Here is a 20,234-nt window from a genome sequence, read left to right as displayed (position 1 = left end):
CCTTCATGGGCCTTAGTGGAAAGGAGAAAGGGGCAGCCCAAGGGGGCTGCGCGCCTCCCCCCTTCCCCTAGTCCTATTAGGACTAGGAGAGGTGGCCGGCCACCCCTCTCCCTCTTTCCCCCTTGGGAATCCTAGTTGGAATAGGATTGGGGGGGGGAGTCCTACTCCCGGTAGGAGTAGGACTCCTCCTGCGCCCTCCTCCTTGGCCGGCGCCCCCTCCCCCCTTGGCTCCTTTATATACTGAGGTAGAGGCACCCCAAAGACAAGTGACACAAGTTGATCCACGTGATCTGTTCCTTAGCCGTGTGCGGTGCCCCCTGCCACCATATTCCTCGATAATACTGTAGCGGAGTTTAGGCGAAGCCCTGCTGCTGTAGTTCATCAAGATCGTCACCACGCCGTCGTGCTGACGGAACTCTTCCCCGACACTTTGCTGGATCGGAGTCCGGGGATCGTCATCGAGCTGAACGTGTGCTCGAACTCGGAGGTGCCGTAGTTTCGGTGCTTGATCGGTTGGATCGTGAAGACGTACGACTACTTCCTCTACGTCGTGTCATCGCTTCCGCAGTCGGTCTGCGTAGGGTACGTAGACAATACTCTCCCCCTCGTTGCTATGCATCACATGATCTTGCGTGTGCGTAGGAAATTTTTTGAAATTACTACGAAACCCAACAGTGGCATCCGAGCCTAGGTTATTTATGTTGATGTTATATGCACGAGTAGAACACAAGTGAGTTGTGGACGATACAAGTCATACTGCCTACCAGCATGTCATACTTTGGTTCGGCGGTATTGTTGGACGAGACGACCCGGACCAACCTTACGCGTACGCTTACGCGAGACCGGTTCCCTCGACGTGCTTTGCACAGAGATGGCTTGCGGGCGACTGCCTCTCCAACTTTAGTTGAACCAAGTATGGCTACGCCCGGTCCTTGCGAAGGTTAAAACGGAGTCTATTTGACAAACTATCGTTGTGGTTTTGATGCGTAGGTGAGATTGGTTCTTACTTAAGCCCGTAGCAGCCACGTAAAACATGCAACAACAAAGTAGAGGACGTCTAACTTGTTTTTGCAGGGCATGTTGTGATGTGATATGGTCAAGGCATGATGCTGAATTTTATTGTATGAGATGATCATGTTTTGTAACCGAGTTATCGGCAACTGGCAGGAGCCATATGGTTGTCGCTTTATTGTATGCAATGCAATCGCGATGTAATGCTTTACTTTATTACTAAACGGTAGTGATAGTCGTGGAAGCATAAGATTGGCGAGACGACAACGATGCTACGATGGAGATCAAGGTGTCGCGCCGGTGACGATGGTGATCATGACGGTGCTTCGGAGATGGAGATCACAAGCACAAGATGATGATGGCCATATCATATCACTTATATTGATTGCATGTGATGTTTATCTTTTTATGCATCTTATCTTGCTTTGATTGACGGTAGCATTATAAGATGATCTCTCACTAAATTATCAAGAAGTGTTCTCCCTGAGTATGCACCGTTGCCAAAGTTCGTCGTGCCCAGACACCACGTGATGATCGGGTGTGATAAGCTCTACGTCCATCTACAACGGGTGCAAGCCAGTTTTGCACACGCAGAATACTCAGGTTAAACTTGACGAGCCTAGCATATGCAGATATGGCCTCGGAACACGGAGACCGAAAGGTCGAGCGTGAATCATATAGTAGATATGATCAACATAACGATGTTCACCATTGAAAACTACTCCATCTCACGTGATGATCGGTCATGGTTTAGTTGATTTGGATCACGTGATCACTTAGAGGATTAGAGGGATGTCTATCTAAGTGGGAGTTCTTTAGTAATATGATTAATTGAACTTAAAATTTATCATGAACTTAGTCCCTGATAGTATCTTGCTTGTTTATGTTGATTGTAGATAGATGGCTCGTGCTGTTGTTCCGTTAAATTTTAATGCGTTCCTTGAGAAAGCAAAGTTGAAAGATGATGGTAGCAATTACACGGACTGGGTCCGTAACTTGAGGATTATCCTCATTGCTGCACAGAAGAATTACGTCCTGGAAGCACCGCTGGGTGCCAGGCCTGCTGCTGGAGCAACACCAGATGTTATGAACGTCTGGCAGAGCAAAGCTGATGACTACTCAATAGTTCAGTGTGCCATGCTTTACGGCTTAGAATCGGGACTTCAACGACGTTTTGAACGTCATGGAGCATATGAGATGTTCCAGGAGTTGAAGTTAATATTTCAAGCAAATGCCCGAATTGAGAGATATGAAGTCTCCAATAAGTTCTATAGCTGCAAGATGGAGGAGAACAGTTCTGTCAGTGAGCATATACTCAAAATGTCTGGGTATAATAATCACTTGATTCAATTGGGAGTTAATCTTCCGGATGATTGCGTCATTGACAGAATTCTCCAATCACTGCCACCAAGCTACAAGAGCTTCGTGATGAACTATAATATGCAAGGGATGAACAAGACTATTCCCGAGCTCTTCGCAATGCTGAAAGCTGCGGAGGTAGAAATCAAAAAGGAGCATCAAGTGTTGATGGTTAACAAAACCACTAGTTTCAAGAAAAAGGGCAAAGGGAAGAAGAAGGGGAACTTCAAGAAGAACAGCAAGCCAGTTGCTGCTCAAGAGAAGAAACCCAAGTCTGGACCTAAGCCTGAAACTGAGTGCTTCTACTGCAAGCAGACTGGTCACTGGAAGCGGAACTGCCCCAAGTATTTGGCGGATAAGAAGGATGGCAAGGTGAACAAAGGTATATATGATATACATGTTATTGATGTGTACCTTACTAGAGCTCGCAGTAGCACCTGGGTATTTGATACTGGTTCTGTTGCTAATATTTGCAACTCGAAACAGGGACTACAGAATAAGCGGGCACTGGCAAAGGACGAGGTGACGATGCGCGTGGGAAACGGTTCCAAAGTCGATGTGATCGCGGTCGGCACGCTACCTCTACATCTACCTTCGGGATTAATATTAGACCTAAATAATTGTTATTTGGTGCCAGCGTTGAGCATGAACATTATATCTGGATCTTGTTTAATGCGAGACGGTTATTCATTTAAATCAGAGAATAATGGTTGTTCTATTTATATGAGTAATATCTTTTATGGTCATGCACCCTTGAAGAGTGGTCTATTCTTATTGAATCTCGATAGTAGTAATACACATATTCATAATGTTGAAACCAAAAGATGCAGAGTTGATAATGAAAGTGCAACTTATTTGTGGCACTGTCGTTTAGGTCATATCGGTGTAAAACGCATGAAGAAACTCCATACTAATGGACTTTTGGAACCACTTGATTATGAATCACTTGGTACTTGCGAACCGTGCCTCATGGGCAAGATGACTAAAACACCGTTCTCCGGTACTATGGAGAGAGCAACAGATTTGTTGGAAATCATACATACCGATGTATGTGGTCCGATGAATATTGAGGCTCGTGGCGGATATCGTTATTTTCTCACCTTCACAGATGATTTGAGCAGATATGGATATATCTACTTAATGAAGCATAAGTCTGAAACATTTGAAAAGTTCAAAGAATTTCAGAGTGAAGTTGAAAATCATCGTAACAAGAAAATAAAGTTTCTACGATCTGATCGTGGAGGAGAATATTTGAGTTACGAGTTTGGTGTACATTTGAAAAACTGTGGAATAGTTTCACAACTCACGCCACCCGGAACACCACAGCGCAATGGTGTGTCCGAACGTCGTAATCGTACTTTACTAGATATGGTGCGATCTATGATGTCTCTTACAGATTTACCGCTATCATTTTGGGGTTATGCTTTAGAGACGGCCGCATTCACGTTAAATAGGGCACCATCAAAATCCGTTGAGACGACGCCTTATGAACTATGGTTTGGCAAGAAACCAAAGTTGTCGTTTCTTAAAGTTTGGGGCTGCGATGCTTATGTGAAAAAGCTTCAACCTGATAAGCTCGAACCCAAATCGGAGAAATGTGTCTTCATAGGATACCCAAAGGAAACTGTTGGGTACACCTTCTATCACAGATCCGAAGGCAAGACATTCGTTGCTAAGAATGGATCATTTCTAGAGAAGGAGTTTCTCTCGAAAGAAGTGAGTGGGAGGAAAGTGGAACTTGACGAGGTAACTGTACCTGCTCCCTTACTGGAGAGTAGTTCATCACAGAAAACTGTTTCAGTGACACCTACACCGGTTAGTGAGGAAGCCAATGATAATGATCATGAAACTTCAGATCAAGATACTACTGAACCTCGTAGATCAACCAGAGTAAGATCCGCGCCAGAGTGGTACGGTAATCCTGTTCTGGAAGTCATGCTACTAGATCATGATGAACCTACGAACTATGAAGAAGCGATGGTGAGCCCAGATTCCGCAAAGTGGCTTGAAGCCATGAAATCTGAGATGGGATCCATGTATGAGAACAAAGTATGGACTTTGGTTGACTTGCCCGATGATCGGCAAGCAATTGAGAATAAATGGATCTTTAAGAAGAAGACTGACGCTGATGGTAATGTTACTGTCTACAAAGCTCGACTTGTCGCAAAAGGTTTTCGGCAAGTTCAAGGGATTGACTACGATGAGACCTTCTCACCCGTAGCGATGCTTAAGTCCGTCCGAATCATGTTAGCAATTGCCGCATTTTATGATTATGAAATTTGGCAGATGGATGTCAAAACTGCATTCCTGAATGGATTTCTGGAAGAAGAGTTGTATATGATGCAACCGGAAGGTTTTGTCGATCCAAAGGGAGCTAACAAAGTGTGCAAGCTCCAGCGATCCATTTATGGACTGGTGCAAGCCTCTCGGAGTTGGAATAAACGTTTTGATAGTGTGATCAAAGCATTTGGTTTTATACAGACTTTCGGAGAAGCCTGTATTTACAAGAAAGTGAGTGGGAGCTCTGTAGCATTTCTGATATTATATGTGGATGACATATTACTGATTGGAAATGATATAGAATTTCTGGATAGCATAAAGGGATACTTGAATAAAAGTTTTTCAATGAAAGACCTCGGTGAAGCTGCTTACATATTAGGCATTAAGATCTATAGAGATAGATCAAAACGCTTAATTGGACTTTCACAAAGCACATACCTTGACAAAATTTTGAAGAAGTTCAAAATGGATCAAGCAAAGAAAGGGTTCTTGCCTGTGTTACAAGGTGTGAAATTGAGTAAGACTCAATGCCCGACCACTGCAGAAGATAGAGAGAATATGAAAGATGTTCCCTATGCATCAGCCATAGGATCTATCATGTATGCAATGCTGTGTACCAGACCTGATGTATGCCTTGCTATAAGTTTAGCAGGGAGGTACCAAAGTAATCCAGGAGTGGATCACTGGACAGCGGTCAAGAACATCCTGAAATACCTGAAAAGGACTAAGGATATGTTTCTCGTATATGGAGGTGACAAAGAGCTCATCATAAAAGGTTACGTTGATGCAAGCTTTGACACTGATCCGGACGATTCTAAATCGCAAACCGGATACGTGTTTACATTAAACGGTGGAGCTGTCAGTTGGTGCAGTTCTAAACAAAGCGTCGTAGCGGGATCTACATGTGAAGCGGAATACATAGCTGCTTCGGAAGCAGCAAACGAAGGAGTCTGGATGAAGGAGTTCATATCCGATCTAGGTGTCATACCTAGTGCATCGGGTCCAATGAAAATCTTTTGTGACAATACTGGTGCAATTGCCTTGGCAAAGGAATCCAGATTTCACAAAAGGACCAAACACATCAAGAGACGCTTCAACTCCATCCGGGATCTAGTCCAGGTGGGAGACATAGAGATTTGCAAGATACATACGGATCTGAATGTTGCAGACCCGTTGACTAAGCCTCTTCCACGAGCAAAACATGATCAGCACCAAGGCTCCATGGGTGTTAGAATCATTACAGTGTAATCTAGATTATTGACTCTAGTGCAAGTGGGAGACTGAAGGAAATATGCCCTAGAGGCAATAATAAAGTTATTATTTATTTCCTTATAATCATGATAAATGTTTATTATTCATGCTAGAATTGTATTTACCGGAAACATAATACATGTGTGAATACATAGACAAACATAGTGTCACTAGTATGCCTCTACTTGACTAGCTCGTTAATCAAAGATGGTTATGTTTCCTAACCATGAACAATGAGTTGTTATTTGATTAACGAGGTCACATCATTAGTAGAATGATCTGATTGACATGACCCATTCCATTAGCTTAGCACCCGATCGTTTAGTATGTTGCTATTGCTTTCTTCATGACTTATACATGTTCCTATGACTATGAGATTATGCAACTCCCGTTTACCGGAGGAACACTTTGGGTACTACCAAACGTCACAACGTAACTGGGTGATTATAAAGGAGTACTACAGGTGTCTCCAATGGTCGATGTTGGGTTGGCGTATTTCGAGATTAGGATTTGTCACTCCGATTGTCGGAGAGGTATCTCTGGGCCCTCTCGGTAATACACATCACATAAGCCTTGCAAGCATTACAACTAATATGTTAGTTGTGAGATGATGTATTACGGAACGAGTAAAGAGACTTGCCAGTAACGAGATTGAACTAGGTATTGGATACCGACGATCGAATCTCGGGCAAGTAACATACCGATGACAAAGGGAACAACGTATGTTGTTATGCGGTCTGACCGATAAAGATCTTCGTAGAATATGTAGGAGCCAATATGGGCATCCAGGTCCCGCTATTGGTTATTGACCGGAGACGTGTCTCGGTCATGTCTACATTGTTCTCGAACCCGTAGGGTCCGCACGCTTAAGGTTACGATGACAGTTATATTATGAGTTTATGCATTTTGATGTACCGAAGGTTGTTCGGAGTCCCGGATGTGATCACGGACATGACGAGGAGTCTCGAAATGGTCGAGACATAAAGATTGATATATTGGAAGCCTATGTTTGGACATCGGAAGTGTTCCGGGTGAAATCGGGATTTTACCGGGTTACCGGGAGGTTACCGGAACCCCCCGGGAGCCATATGGGCCTTCATGGGCCTTAGTGGAAAGGAGAAAGGGGCAGCCCAAGGGGGCTGCACGCCTCCCCCCTTCCCCTAGTCCTATTAGGACTAGGAGAGGTGGCCGGCCACCCCTCTCTCTCTTTCCCCCTTGGGAATCCTAGTTGGAATAGGATTGGGGGGGGGAGTCCTACTCCCGGTAGGAGTAGGACTCCTCCTGCGCCCTCCTCCTTGGCCGGCGCCCCTCTCCCCCCTTGGCTCCTTTATATACTGAGGTAGAGGCACCCAAAGGGACACAAGTTGATCCACGTGATCTGTTCCTTAGCCGTGTGCGGTGCCCCCTGCCACCATATTCCTCGATAATACTGTAGCGGAGTTTAGGCGAAGCCCTGCTGCTGTAGTTCATCAAGATCGTCACCACGCCGTCGTGCTGACGGAACTCTTCCCCGACACTTTGCTGGATCGGAGTCCGGGGATCGTCATCGAGCTGAACGTGTGCTCGAACTCGGAGGTGCCGTAGTTTCGGTGCTTGATCGGTTGGATCGTGAAGACGTACGACTACTTCCTCTACGTCGTGTCATCGCTTTCGCAGTCGGTCTGCGTAGGGTACGTAGACAATACTCTCCCCCTCGTTGCTATGCATCACATGATCTTGCGTGTGCGTAGGAAATTTTTTGAAATTACTACGAAACCCAACAGTCCCCCCATGCAGGTGGGCCCCACTCCGGAACCTTCTAGAACCTTCCCGGTACAATACCGAAAAATCCCGAACATTTTCCGGTGGCCAAAATAGGACTTCCCATATATAAATCTTTACCTCCGGACCATTCCGGAACTCCTCGTGACGTCCGGGATCTCATCCGGGACTCCGAACAACATTCGGTAACCACATACAAACTTCCTTTATAACCCTAGCGTCATCGAACCTTAAGTGTGTAGACCCTACGGGTTCGGGAGACATGCAGACATGACCGAGACGTTCTCCGGTCAATAACCAACAACGGGATCTGGATACCCATGATGGCTCCCACATGTTCCACGATGATCTCATCGGATGAACCACGATGTCAAGGACTTAATCAATCCCGTATTCAATTCCCTTTGTCTATCGGTATGTTACTTGCCCGAGATTCGATCGTCGGTATACCGATACCTTGTTCAATCTCGTTACCGGCAAGTCACTTTACTCGTTCCGTAACACATCATCCCATGATCAACTCCTTGGTCACATTGCGCATATGATGATGTCCTACCGAGTGGGCCCGGAGATACCTCTCCGTTTACACGGAGTGACAAATCCCAGTCTCGATCCGCATAAAACAATAGATACTTTCGGAGATACCTGTAGTGCACCTTTATAGTCACCCAGTTACGTTGTGACGTTTGATACACCCAAAGCACTCCTACGGTATCCAGGAGTTACACGCTCTCATGGTCGAAGGAAGAGATACTTGACATTGGCAAAGCTCTAGCAAATGAACTACACGATCTTTTGTGCTAGTTTTAGGATTGGGTCTTGTCCATCACATCATTCTCCTAATGATGTGATCCCGTTATCAACGACATCCAATGTCCATAGCCAGGAAACCATGACTATCTGTTGATCACAACGAGCTAGTCAACTAGAGGCTCACTAGGGACATATTGTGGTCTATGTATTCACACGTGTATTACGATTTCCGGATAATACAGTTATAGCATGAATAAAAGACAATTATCATGAACAAGGAAATATAATAATAATACTTTTATTATTGCCTCTAGGGCATATTTCCAACATCCATTTCCAAGCGGTGGAGGGTGATCCAACAAGAGTGCAACAAGTTTTGTGCCATCCTTGAGAGTGTCAAGGCCCGCCCCGTGAGCGGCATTGGCGTGCAAGACATGGTATGATAGCAAGCAAGCCGCCCTCTTTTGTGCCATCAAGATCATCCTTTTACGTCTTCATTTTGGATGGAAACATTTCGTAGGCATTTCAAGCTTTGGAGGCATTCAAGGTTCAACACAATGACAAGTGCTTCAACCTCTCCCATTGCTATCGGGTCATCAAGGACGAAGAGAAGTTCAAGGCACAATATGCCGCGCTCAAGACACGTGGGGGGAAGGGCGCCGTGGAGAATGTTGGGGAGGGCGAGCCGGCATGGCCACGGGGGAAGACCAACTCCAAGAAGGAGGACAAGCGAGTTGCAGCCACCAACGCCTTGATCGCAAGCGTGGACGGCATGATGAATAAGAAGGACTCAAGAGAGGAGGAGCGCTGGCGTTTCAAGGCGGAGCAAATGGATGCTTTCATGGAGATCCAAAGGAGGAGGCTTGATCTTGACGCCGAGAAGCAAGCAAAGATGTTCGAGCTCGAGACGGAGAAGCAAGTCAAGATGCTAGAGATCGAGGCCGCCAACACCAAGACAAAGGCGAAAGAAGTGGCTCTTGCAAGCATGATGACCGGGGTGGAGATTATGAAGATGGATCTCAACGCCTTGTCACCAAGGAAGAGGCCGTGGTTCGAGAAGATGCAGGCCGACATGTTCAAGTTCAACAACGAGTGATCAATGGCGTCGAGGGGCCATCTTTTTTGTATGCCGGCATGACCACGGGAACCGCGATGGCGTGGTTGAACTCAAGTCCCACTATTTTTTGTGTGTTGGCATGTGTGCCGGCTGGCTGGCGAGTGCGCCAGCATGAACTGTGGTGCTTTCTAAGGCCGGCATTGTATGCCGGCGCTGGCATGGTGCCGACATGAGACATGAACACTGACAATGATCGGCCGCGGGCCTTTTTTATTTAAAAGTTGAATGCGGACATAAAATGGGTCGGCGCGTTGGGCGCATTGTCGACCCAAATGCAAAACTGGGCGGATGGCGGGCGTTGGGTCGCCCCATTGAAGTTGCTCTGACATTGTGTTTGCTTTGATCCGTGCAGTTTAAGCATTTGAAACATCATCTTCTTCTTAAGTCAAAAAATGAGGGACGAAGCAAACCCAGTTTCGTAGTAGCTTTTTCCAACTCCCCTCCGACCGTTGCCCACCTTCCCCGTTAACACCCCGCTCTCCTCGCCGCCGGTGACTGCTCCGTCGCCGCAGCGCCCACCTCCACCGCCCGCTGCTCTTCGCCCAACCTGGTAAGCTTCCCGCAATCGCGCCCCGCTGCCGCCCGAACCGCCCCTGCTCCCCACGCTCAGCCTCGGATCCAGATCCACGCCCGCCAGCCCCCCCTGCTCCGTCGCTGCTCGGGACTGCTTCAGCGTCTACTCTAAAAACATAGATCTCACAGCACCAACTCTTTTTTGTGCGTGGCTGCAGCTTCCTGGGATGGAGAATGGGGAGATCGAGGCCGCGGAGGAAGGGCTGCCGGTGCCAGCGCCGCCCAACGGGCGACGCTACCGACCGGTGGGCTCGGACGACAGCGCCGTCATCCAGATGACCTCCATGGAGCCCAGCCCCGGCTCAACCTCTGTCACAAGCCATGACGCCGTAACACCCCAGCCGCCTAGGTGATGCATACTTCGTCTCATATGTGTGGGTTCCGTCAGCATTTTGTTTTTGTCTGATACACAATCAGTAAAAGGGTTTCGGATTTAGTACATGTTCCACTTCTGCGGGAATCACCAGCTAGCGTAGTTGCTGCGAATATCTGTGCATTGTCTTGACAGCGAGTTATTTAGCCAAACGAGGTGTTCAACTAGACATTTTATTCGAATGATAGTCTTCGTGAGCAGTACAGACACATGGGAACTACATACTGGCTGTGGACTGTTTGAGACTACAATTTAAGGCTTTTAATAGCCTTTTGGAGTTGCTTCCTTCATTTAGAGCTCAGTGCATTATGAGCAGGGTTGTGAAATTCACATTAGTTCTGTTTGTTTGTACGCTGCCTTCAATGTGAGGCAGGCCATGACCTCGACTTTTGAAATTTTGTGATCATTTGATATATTGTAATCTACTCGGGTTTGATATATTTGAATGACTGTGCAGTAGGATTTTCCTTTTGGCATATGATATTTTGTGTGTACTCACATATCGATAATCATTGTCGAGCTTCTATTGGTATCTATCCATGGTTTAGAGTTCTGTAGTTAGAATGTTAGTCAATGAGTGCCACACCTGTCACTACTTGAGAGGTTAATGTTTCCCTTTCAATATCAGTTCTTGTTATTCATCTTTGTAGTTTGCTTGGGATATTACTTGACACTACTTTACTTATTTCCATCATGCATATATATTCTTTTGTTGTACCTACTGGCTTCCCTTCTTGATTTTCTATTTTGATTGCATATTCCATGACACATCATCAGGCATAATTTCTGCAGATTTCATTCCATCTGTTTCTTTCAATGGTCATTATAATTAGCAAGATGATTTAGATGACACAAATTGTCAAGTTGCGAATTTATGCACTCAACAGGCTTTCTTTTATGTATATCATAGGAACCTTAAGCCTGGTGGTTCTAATCTAACTATTGATCCAAGCATGCAAGAAGGTTCTGGTGATCATGCTACATCCAGTGGATCTCAAAGGGATTCAAAGCTAGAGCTTTTTGGGTTTGATTCACTTGTAAATATTTTGGGCCTCAAGAGGTACGGTCCATCTTTGTGTTATTTTATTTAGTTTGTCTGAAAACTTGAGATATATCTCCTTCTATTAAGCACACATAGTTTTGACTAATATATTAAGCATGTGCTCTCCAAAGAAATAGCTTGAACTAGTGATTTTACTTTATGACGTAAGTATCTGATTGAATCTGAACAGCATGACAGGAGAAGAGGTCCCAGCTCCTTCGAGTCCTAGGGAGGGAGAGGATGTAGCAATTACCATTGGACGGCCGAAGGTTGTCTCCAGTTCCAAAATTTAGGATGAGTTCCATCTGTTTGATACTTCATCACACTTTTCCTAGTTAAACATGAATAACTAGGAGTTATTATATTTGGATTTAGTTAACAGGAAAGAGTAGTGCTTGGGCTCAATTATTTGCTGATACTGTCACCTATCTCGTTTGACGGTTTGCTACATCTCTAAATATATTTAGTCAACAATAGTTGCTGATTTGTACATTTGCGTTTTCATGCCGGATCTTCAAAGTTTCTTCACTGTTTCATTGATTTTCATCGACCTGTTTGTTTCTGTTTATTAGTCAGAAACACTGTATTACTTATGCCATTGCTTTCATTTGGTTAGCAGGAAGCTGGACCTAAGTTTGGTACAATGATGGGTGTCTTTGTACCATGCTTGCAGAATATCTTGGGGATCATTTATTATATCCGTTTTACCTGGTAAGTATTGCCATTATGTGCACTTGTTTTTGCTACTGCGTGTCAGCGTTTTGATCTTATTTGTTTTTTTGCAAAATAAATTTGCTATGCTGCCATGCTGGTCACCGTGTTATCATTCTCTGGCAGAGGGCCACCTGTAATATTTCAATTCCTAGTTGTATGAGATTTTCCCATGGTAGAACCAAGTAAAAGTAACTGCAAAGTCTGTAAAGGTATTGTTATCCAGTGTGGGCGCATTTGACTAATCTTGCAGTATTAATGCCTTTCGTACTGGACACTTCTATACCCTTGCTGGAAGTGGTATTTCAGAAAATGTGATGCATGTACACCTTTTTCAGCTAAAAAAACTCTTTTTGGGTTATTCAACACTAGCTAATATTTTTTCCCTTTCTGTAGGATTGTAGGTATGGCAGGCATATGGCAGGCGCTTGTTTTAGTCTCATTCTGTGGTGCTTGTACATTTTTAACTGGCTTATCATTAAGTGCCATTGCAACAAATGGGGCAATGAAGGTATGCTGGACATTTTGCTACTGGTGGTGAGTTCATGTAATAGGGTTGATACCTGATATGCCTTAGTTTTGCTGGTCTATTGTCTTCATTTCGTTTGTTGAACCTGGTGCGTGATATGGTTAAATTCGTTGATCTAGATTTATTGTTGGGAATACAAAATACTTCTAGAACTTTCTTGATGTGTGATGCTGCTACCTTGATAAACTTAAATGTGTACGTTAGCTGATGTGCATTTTGTATGATCCATAGGGTGGTGGACCATATTATCTCATTGGCCGTGCGCTTGGTCCTGAAGTTGGAGTTAGTATTGGATTGTGTTTCTTTCTTGGAAATGCGGTTGCTGGGTCCATGTAAGTATACACCGCAATAGCCAAGCACTAGTTTGCCTTTCAAATTTCATTTATCTTTGTTTGCTTGTGGACCGAGTTATGAGGATATTATTATTTCTGCATCTGCTGCTTGGAAGCTGGCATCATATTAGTTCTTCAAGTTAGTATGAGATGAGTGGAATGGTTTATAGTAGAATGTGAAGTAGTGAAATTGAAGGGTTTTGTGCTATATTTTGATGTTTGTTGGCCTTGACTGCTACCAATGAATGATTGGTTTGCAGAGGTTCCAAAGTTTTTTTTTTGTAGAGTAATGTACACTTAAACCATTATGCTTGAAAGAAAAATGTCTGGATTGTCAATAATGATAGAACACAGCTGAATTAGTAATATAAACTCTTAGCTCTTTGTCCCATTGGAATTTCAGATGATTCGATTTTTAATTTGTTTTGTTAGTTGACATGTATTCATGCTAACCTACCACTCATTTCAGGTATGTTCTAGGTGCTGTAGAAACCTTTTTGGATGCCATTCCTTCTGCAGGATTGTTTCAAGGTAATTTACAAGTGATACTAGTCAGTAAGTTCTTTTGTATTTGTGATTGCCGAGTCGAAATGTTGAATTATTTACAAGCGACTCTTGTACTTCAAACTTTTGTTAGGGCGTAGAGAATGCCCGCATTTTATTTTATTTGCATTGCTAACTTGGTTTATGTTTTGTGAGAAATCGAGAAAAGGAAGTAGAGCTACACTACACAATACTTACTTTTTTCTTAACTTGTAATGTCAATTTCGATTTCTATCTGACTAACTCAATAGTTTTTTAATAATGCAGAGAGTGTAACAGTGGTGAACAATACATTATTAAACGGTACAGCAACAGCTGGCACGGCGACTATATCGACACCCAGCTTGCATGACCTTCAAGTATATGGTGTTATTGTGACCATACTGCTCTGTTTTATTGTATTCGGTGGTGTCAAAATCATCAACAAGGTTGCACCTGCCTTCTTAATACCAGTACTCTTTTCACTGTTGTGCATATATCTTGGTGTCTTCATTGCACCAAGACACAATGCTCCAAGTAAGTACCATGTGGCCTATATTTTGGATAATCATCATTATGCATTTATGCATTCAATTGTAATGCTGGCTTTCCTACTTAGAGGGGATCACTGGGTTGAGTCTAACCTCACTCAGAGACAACTGGGGTTCAGAATATCAACGTACAAACAATGCAGGAGTTCCTGATCCAAATGGTTCTATATATTGGGATTTCAAGTAAGCTTCTAACATCTCTAGAAACATGAAAATTCTCTAGCATTCCATGTATATCTATGTTGAATCTCAAGAATAATCTAGTCATTTTACACAATTTTCACTTGACCCTATGAACTTGTACAATCACGGCGACAACCTACTCCCATTATATGTTAATAGGGTCCTCACATGCATGTTCATTCTTTAGTCAGAATTGCAATGTGCCCTGAAGTTTACAGAGTAAATTGCACTTTGTACCAGGTTTTGCAAGAGTTTTCACTTTGCACTAGGTCTGCATAATAATGTTGCAATTTGCATCAGGTTTTGTAGAATTTTTTTGATGAAAATTCATGCATGTATATTATGGGGCGAAATATATACTTAGAGATTTCAGTTAAAAATATTATTGTGCCGGACCCAGTGCAATTTCTTTTTTGGTGAAATCTGGTGCAAAGTGAAATAAGTGGCAATCTACCTGGTGCAAAGTGCGATTTAGTCATATAAATGTTTCATTTAAGTTATTAAACTTCCAGGATATTTGATTGGCTGCAAGTTGGTCTAACTGACCAAGTTACTTGATATCAACCGCAACTTCTGTTAACAGGGGTCACATGGTAAACATACATAATTTGTTCCATCCGTAAACACATAACCTGATGGGTGCATTAACATGGACTGTAATACCATTATTGAACCTAGTTCAGACAAACCCAAGCAGCAAATTTCATATCTATTTGATGGGATTGTCTCTAGCCAGAGAAAGGGCATCAGTATCTCTGCCCATCTTTGATGGAACAATGAAACCAACCCCCTGCCTCCACATCAGAAACCTCCGTTAACTCACAGCTTTTGGTACTACTCCCTCCATTTCTAAATATAAGACCTTTTAGTGATTTCAATACGGGCTAGATATGGATGTATATAGACGTATTTTCGAGTGTAGATTCACTCATTTTGCTCCATATGTAGTCCGCATTGGAATCTCTAAAAAGCATTATATTTAGGAACGGAGGAAGTATTTGACCAAGGACGACAAGTTTAGGGACTTTCCAGATTTATAGGGCCTATGTTAAACTACTGTATGAGTTTAGGGACCTGTTGTCTAGCCTTGCGAGATTGAAGGCTGGAGATGAATCAAACTCTATTATTGAATTCACGCAGAAAAAAAACTCTATTATTGAAAACAAAGTTTACGGGCCTGCAAGACTTATTTGTCTGTGCAAATGCAACTTGCTGACACATTTTTGTATACTTTTCAGTGCTTTGGTAGGTCTCTTTTTCCCAGCAGTTACTGGAATTATGGCTGGCTCAAATCGATCTGCTTCACTGAAAGATACACAACGTTCAATACCAATTGGAACATTATCTGCAACTCTCACAACAACTGCTATGTACTTGTTTTCTGTGCTGCTGTTTGGAGCCTTGTCCACAAGAGAAGAGCTTCTAACTGATAGGTACGTGCTTTTCAGTGCTGCAAGTTATCATTGACCCCACTTTAGAATTTAGGTAATGTGTTCTCTAGGGCATGGAATATTTTGTATGCTAGAGTTCTGCATTTCTACTGTCGTCAGAGCGTGGTTATTTGCTCTATCAGTATAGAAAATCTCACTGCCATAGCTGTTCTTCTGGCTGTTATGGGCATCGGGCACATACAGTTATTTTGGGTAGGTCCTGTTTGAGGGCACATACCCCATGCTTTCAGTCAGAACGATTTTTGTTTCTTTTTTTTCCATCTTTAGCTAACAAGAAAGTTCTGTCAACTAATCTACTTTACACGGTCAATATTCATGCTTTATATATAACACACATATTTGTTGAATCTGTTTTTGTCTATTTTCTTTTATCGAACAACTACGTTCTGATAGCATGGCTGTAGGCTGCAGTTCTGTCTTAAGTCCCATCAGCTGCTACGTTACTGAGTTATTGTGTGGTTAGCTCATAAATATCCTTAATACTTGCAGGCTTCTTACTGCTACAGTGGCATGGCCTGCTCCAGTAGTGATTTACATTGGTATTATCCTGTCCACTTTAGGTGCAGCACTGCAGAGTTTGACAGGGGCTCCAAGGTTACTAGCAGCAATAGCAAATGACGACATCCTTCCAGTCCTTAATTACTTTAAGGTTTCTGAAGGAGCCGAACCTCACGCAGCAACTTTATTCACAGCATTAATCTGTATTGGATGTGTGATTATTGGGAACTTGGATCTGATTACACCCACTATCACTATGTTCTTTCTGTTGTGCTATGCTGGTGTGAACTTGTCGTGCTTTCTGCTTGACTTACTTGATGCTCCTAGTTGGCGCCCTCGATGGAAACTTCACCACTGGAGTCTTTCACTTGTTGGTGCATTACTTTGCGTTGGTACGCCATTTGACTCTTCACTGTTTTATTTCGTCATCCATGACATTCATCCTGAGCTGCCTGTAATACTTTTACTGAATGTTATTTTATGTACTTGAAAATGTATACTGACTTAGGCATTATTGTGAATTTTGACTGAAGATTTCTATTCACATGTATGATTTTCAATCCAATTTGCTTACCTCATATTTCTTGTGGTCCACAGCTAGTTAAAATGCACCCTCATGTTGTGTTTATAGTTGTGCTTTCCACTTAATAATCTTTCTCTCAAATTTCAGTCATCATGTTTTTGATCTCTTGGTCTTTCACTGTTATCTCCCTTGCCCTTGCAAGCCTCATCTATTACTATGTGAGCTTAAAAGGGAAGGCTGGAGATTGGGGAGATGGGTTCAAGAGTGCATATTTTCAGTTGGCATTGCGGAGTCTCAGGTCGCTAGGAGGTATTACTTTCTGCATGACAAAGAAATAGTCATTGGTAATCTATGCAAACTCATTATTCTAACACTCACCCCACTGTTCTTCTCACAGCAAACCAAGTTCATCCTAAGAATTGGTACCCCATTCCTCTGATATTATGCCGCCCTTGGGGTAAACTTCCAGAGAATGTCCCTTGTCATCCAAAACTTGCTGATTTTGCCAATTGTATGAAGAAGAAGGGCCGTGGTATGTCAATATTTGTCTCAACAATTGACGGTGATTATCACGAACTGGCTGAGGATGCTAAGACTGCCTGTCATCAGCTGGAGGCCTACATTGAGTACAAACGCTGTGAGGGTGTTGCGGAGATAATTGTAGCACCTTCAATGTCTGAGGGCTTCCGTAGCATTGTTCAGACGATGGGCCTTGGTAATTTGAAGCCGAATATTGTTGTGGTGCGGTACCCTGAGATTTGGCGCCGTGAGAATCTGACAGAGATACCATCAACCTTTGTCAGTATAATAAATGATTGCATCATTGCTAACAAGGCAGTTGTTATTGTGAAGGGTCTTGATGAGTGGCCTAATGAGTTCCAGAGACAGTATGGTACTATTGACCTCTACTGGATTGTGAGAGATGGAGGATTGATGCTTCTTCTGTCTCAGCTCCTGCTCACAAAAGCGACCTTTGAAAGCTGCAAGATCCAAGTCTTCTGCATAGCGGAAGAGGACACTGATGCTGAAGAGCTAAAGACTGATGTCAAGAAGTTCTTGTATGATCTTAGGATGCACGCCGAGGTCATTGTCGTGACTATGAAGTCATGGGAATCTCATGTGGAGAGCAGCAGCAGTGGTGCTCAGCCAGATGATTCCCAAGAGGCTTACACAAGTGCACAGCGCAGGATCAGCACATACCTTTCTGAGATGAAGGAAACGGCACAAAGAGAAGGACGGCCGCAAATGGTGGATGGGAAGCAAGTTGTGGTGAACGAGCAAAAGGTCGATAAATTCCTCTATACAATGTTGAAGTTGAACTCGACGATACTCAGGTACTCCAGAATGGCAGCTGTGGTGCTAGTGAGCCTCCCTCCGCCACCGCTGAATCACCCTGCATACTTCTACATGGAGTACATGGATCTGCTTGTAGAGAACGTCCCACGGATGTTGATAGTTAGGGGATACAGAAGAGATGTTGTCACGTTTTTTACTTGATCAAAAATACATACAGTCTGAGCTCCATTCAGTTGTTGTGCCATTGTAGCAGAATGGATACACAGATGTGTGCATATTCCACTGCTGACGTTGGAAGCCCTCACCTTGACGGCTACCTTAGATGGGATGCACTGGGTTTGTTATTGCCATATTATAGGTACGTAAACTATAGTGTCTTCATTCCTTTTCTGGACACAACAGATGAATACTTGGTCATTACAAATTTTGTAGCCCCATTCTCCAAATCAATTGTAGAAACTTCCAAAAAAATTTACCGAAACAGTAGCAATAGTGTCCCTGTTTTTGGCTATTTTCCGTGATCTGTATACGGCTGAGAGGCTGCAACCAGTTGTTGGAAGGAGCAATACAAATGCTATAATTAGAGTGATGTTTAACATGACTTGTGTTGATATACTATCAAATCTTACCATGCATTGCACTGCTGTAGCCCTTTGTGCACGGGTGTCACTACTGAGTATTTTGTTGGTGCGAGTTTTCACTACCTTAGAGGAGTATTTTGTTATTACACGTATTTTCTGTGGTACTGCGATATGATCCTAGCATGAATATCTCTTGTTACAGTTGTTACTGGTCTAAATGTCTAGGCTTAGCCATGGTTTAGATGATACGTTCTGCTATTTAATTTGAACTAGAGGCAGCATGACAGTGTTGATATTGCTTATCAGCGTGACTCTCAGTTTCCCAGCCATATGCTTACTGACTAGACGATTATATGCTTTTAAGTTCTACGTTCTGTTCTTTTTTCAACACTTGATCCTGCGGTTATGGATAGCAAGCGTTAAAATAGCCACCCTCACAAATCTTCCTTACTCTACATATTATCTGCAAAATATAGTGGAATATTTGAATGGAAGTTGACTCTCAAGATCGAAACCGGCAATGGATAGAAGCTTGCAAATGCTACTCCCTCCGTCCTAAAATACTTGTCCTAGAAATGGATAAAATGGATGTATCTATAATTAAAATAAATCTAGATATAACCATTTTTAGGACAAGTATTTCCGGACGGAGGGAGTACACTAGAAATACCTTTTGTCCAAACTTGGAAACTATCAAAAAACTACAATAGATTTGTCCAAGGGGTTAATTGCTAGCGCGCCTGTTCTTGTGAGATCTTGGGACGAATGAATTTCTGTAATGGTGGGTGTCCAATAAATTTGTCTATCCAAATCATGTGACAAGTGTGGCAAATATGAGAACTGCTGCACGTACGATACAATTGGTACAATCTTCGTAAGATCGCAGCCATCCATGTAAGTACAACATACTTGGGGCCACAACCATTAATCTGACCATCGTATAACAAGAATCGTGTGATGCGCACGACACATGTCAGCCGATATATGCACCACGTTTAAGATAGAACCATACATACCTACTCCCTCTGTCCGTGAATAAGTGTACTTCTACCTTTTATTCAAAGTCAAAAATTTAAAATTTTGACCAATTTTATAGAAAAAAATACTGGCATATATGATATCAAATTGATATATTATGAAACTACATTTCAAAACGAATCTCGTGACACTAATTTAACACCATAAATGCTACTGTTTTTCCCTATAAAATTGGTCAAAGTTTCAAAACTTTGACTTAAAACAAAAGGTAGATGTACACTTATTCGCGGACGGAGGGAGTAGGACTGAAGAGTTGATCGTCGCTGGATTGATTTGTTGTACAAGGATCGGTCCATAATTATCATGTGTGGAGCAGTTTTTTTTCGTATAACAATCGGACCCAAAGCATCATATATGGTGTTGGAGTAATTCCCGCTGTACCAAGCATTGACAAAAGTGCAATTGACGAGCAAGTGGGGGTTTGTCTCACACTTGGCACAAAAATGTAACAAAGGTATTTTGAACTTCATCGGCCAACTCGAGTACAGCTAAAGTGAGA

General features: G+C 43.1%; 1 protein-coding gene across 4 annotated transcripts; it reads left to right on the top strand.

Annotated features, from left to right (window-relative positions):
• The first annotated feature begins 9,891 nt into the window (after positions 1–9,891).
• On the top strand, positions 9,892–18,727 carry LOC123156354 (cation-chloride cotransporter 1). 4 transcript variants are annotated; one of them, XM_044574486.1, is made up of 14 exons: positions 9,892–10,082; positions 10,264–10,454; positions 11,389–11,538; positions 11,711–11,789; positions 12,140–12,231; positions 12,628–12,742; positions 12,992–13,092; positions 13,562–13,623; positions 13,903–14,151; positions 14,234–14,348; positions 15,587–15,781; positions 16,289–16,689; positions 16,968–17,129; positions 17,218–18,727. In XM_044574486.1, exons 2-14 carry the CDS (start codon positions 10,273–10,275, stop codon positions 18,315–18,317), a joined length of 3,003 nt encoding a protein of 1,000 aa, XP_044430421.1. In that variant the 5' UTR covers positions 9,892–10,082; positions 10,264–10,272; the 3' UTR covers positions 18,318–18,727. The 4 variants fall into 4 exon arrangements, with proteins under 4 accessions (XP_044430421.1, XP_044430420.1, XP_044430423.1 ...); XM_044574485.1 differs by having other exon boundaries at positions 12,137–12,231; XM_044574488.1 differs by lacking the exons at positions 9,892–10,082; positions 10,264–10,454 and having other exon boundaries at positions 11,386–11,538; positions 12,137–12,231; positions 12,628–12,768.
• The last annotated feature ends 1,507 nt before the right edge of the window (positions 18,728–20,234 follow it).

The sequence above is a fragment of the Triticum aestivum genome, chromosome 7B (assembly GCF_018294505.1).
Source record: "Triticum aestivum cultivar Chinese Spring chromosome 7B, IWGSC CS RefSeq v2.1, whole genome shotgun sequence".
In the NCBI taxonomy this organism is placed as follows: Eukaryota; Viridiplantae; Streptophyta; class Magnoliopsida; order Poales; family Poaceae; genus Triticum; species Triticum aestivum.
The sequence above is the reverse complement of the archived record's forward strand: the minus strand, read 5'-3'. Positions and strand labels throughout refer to the sequence as shown.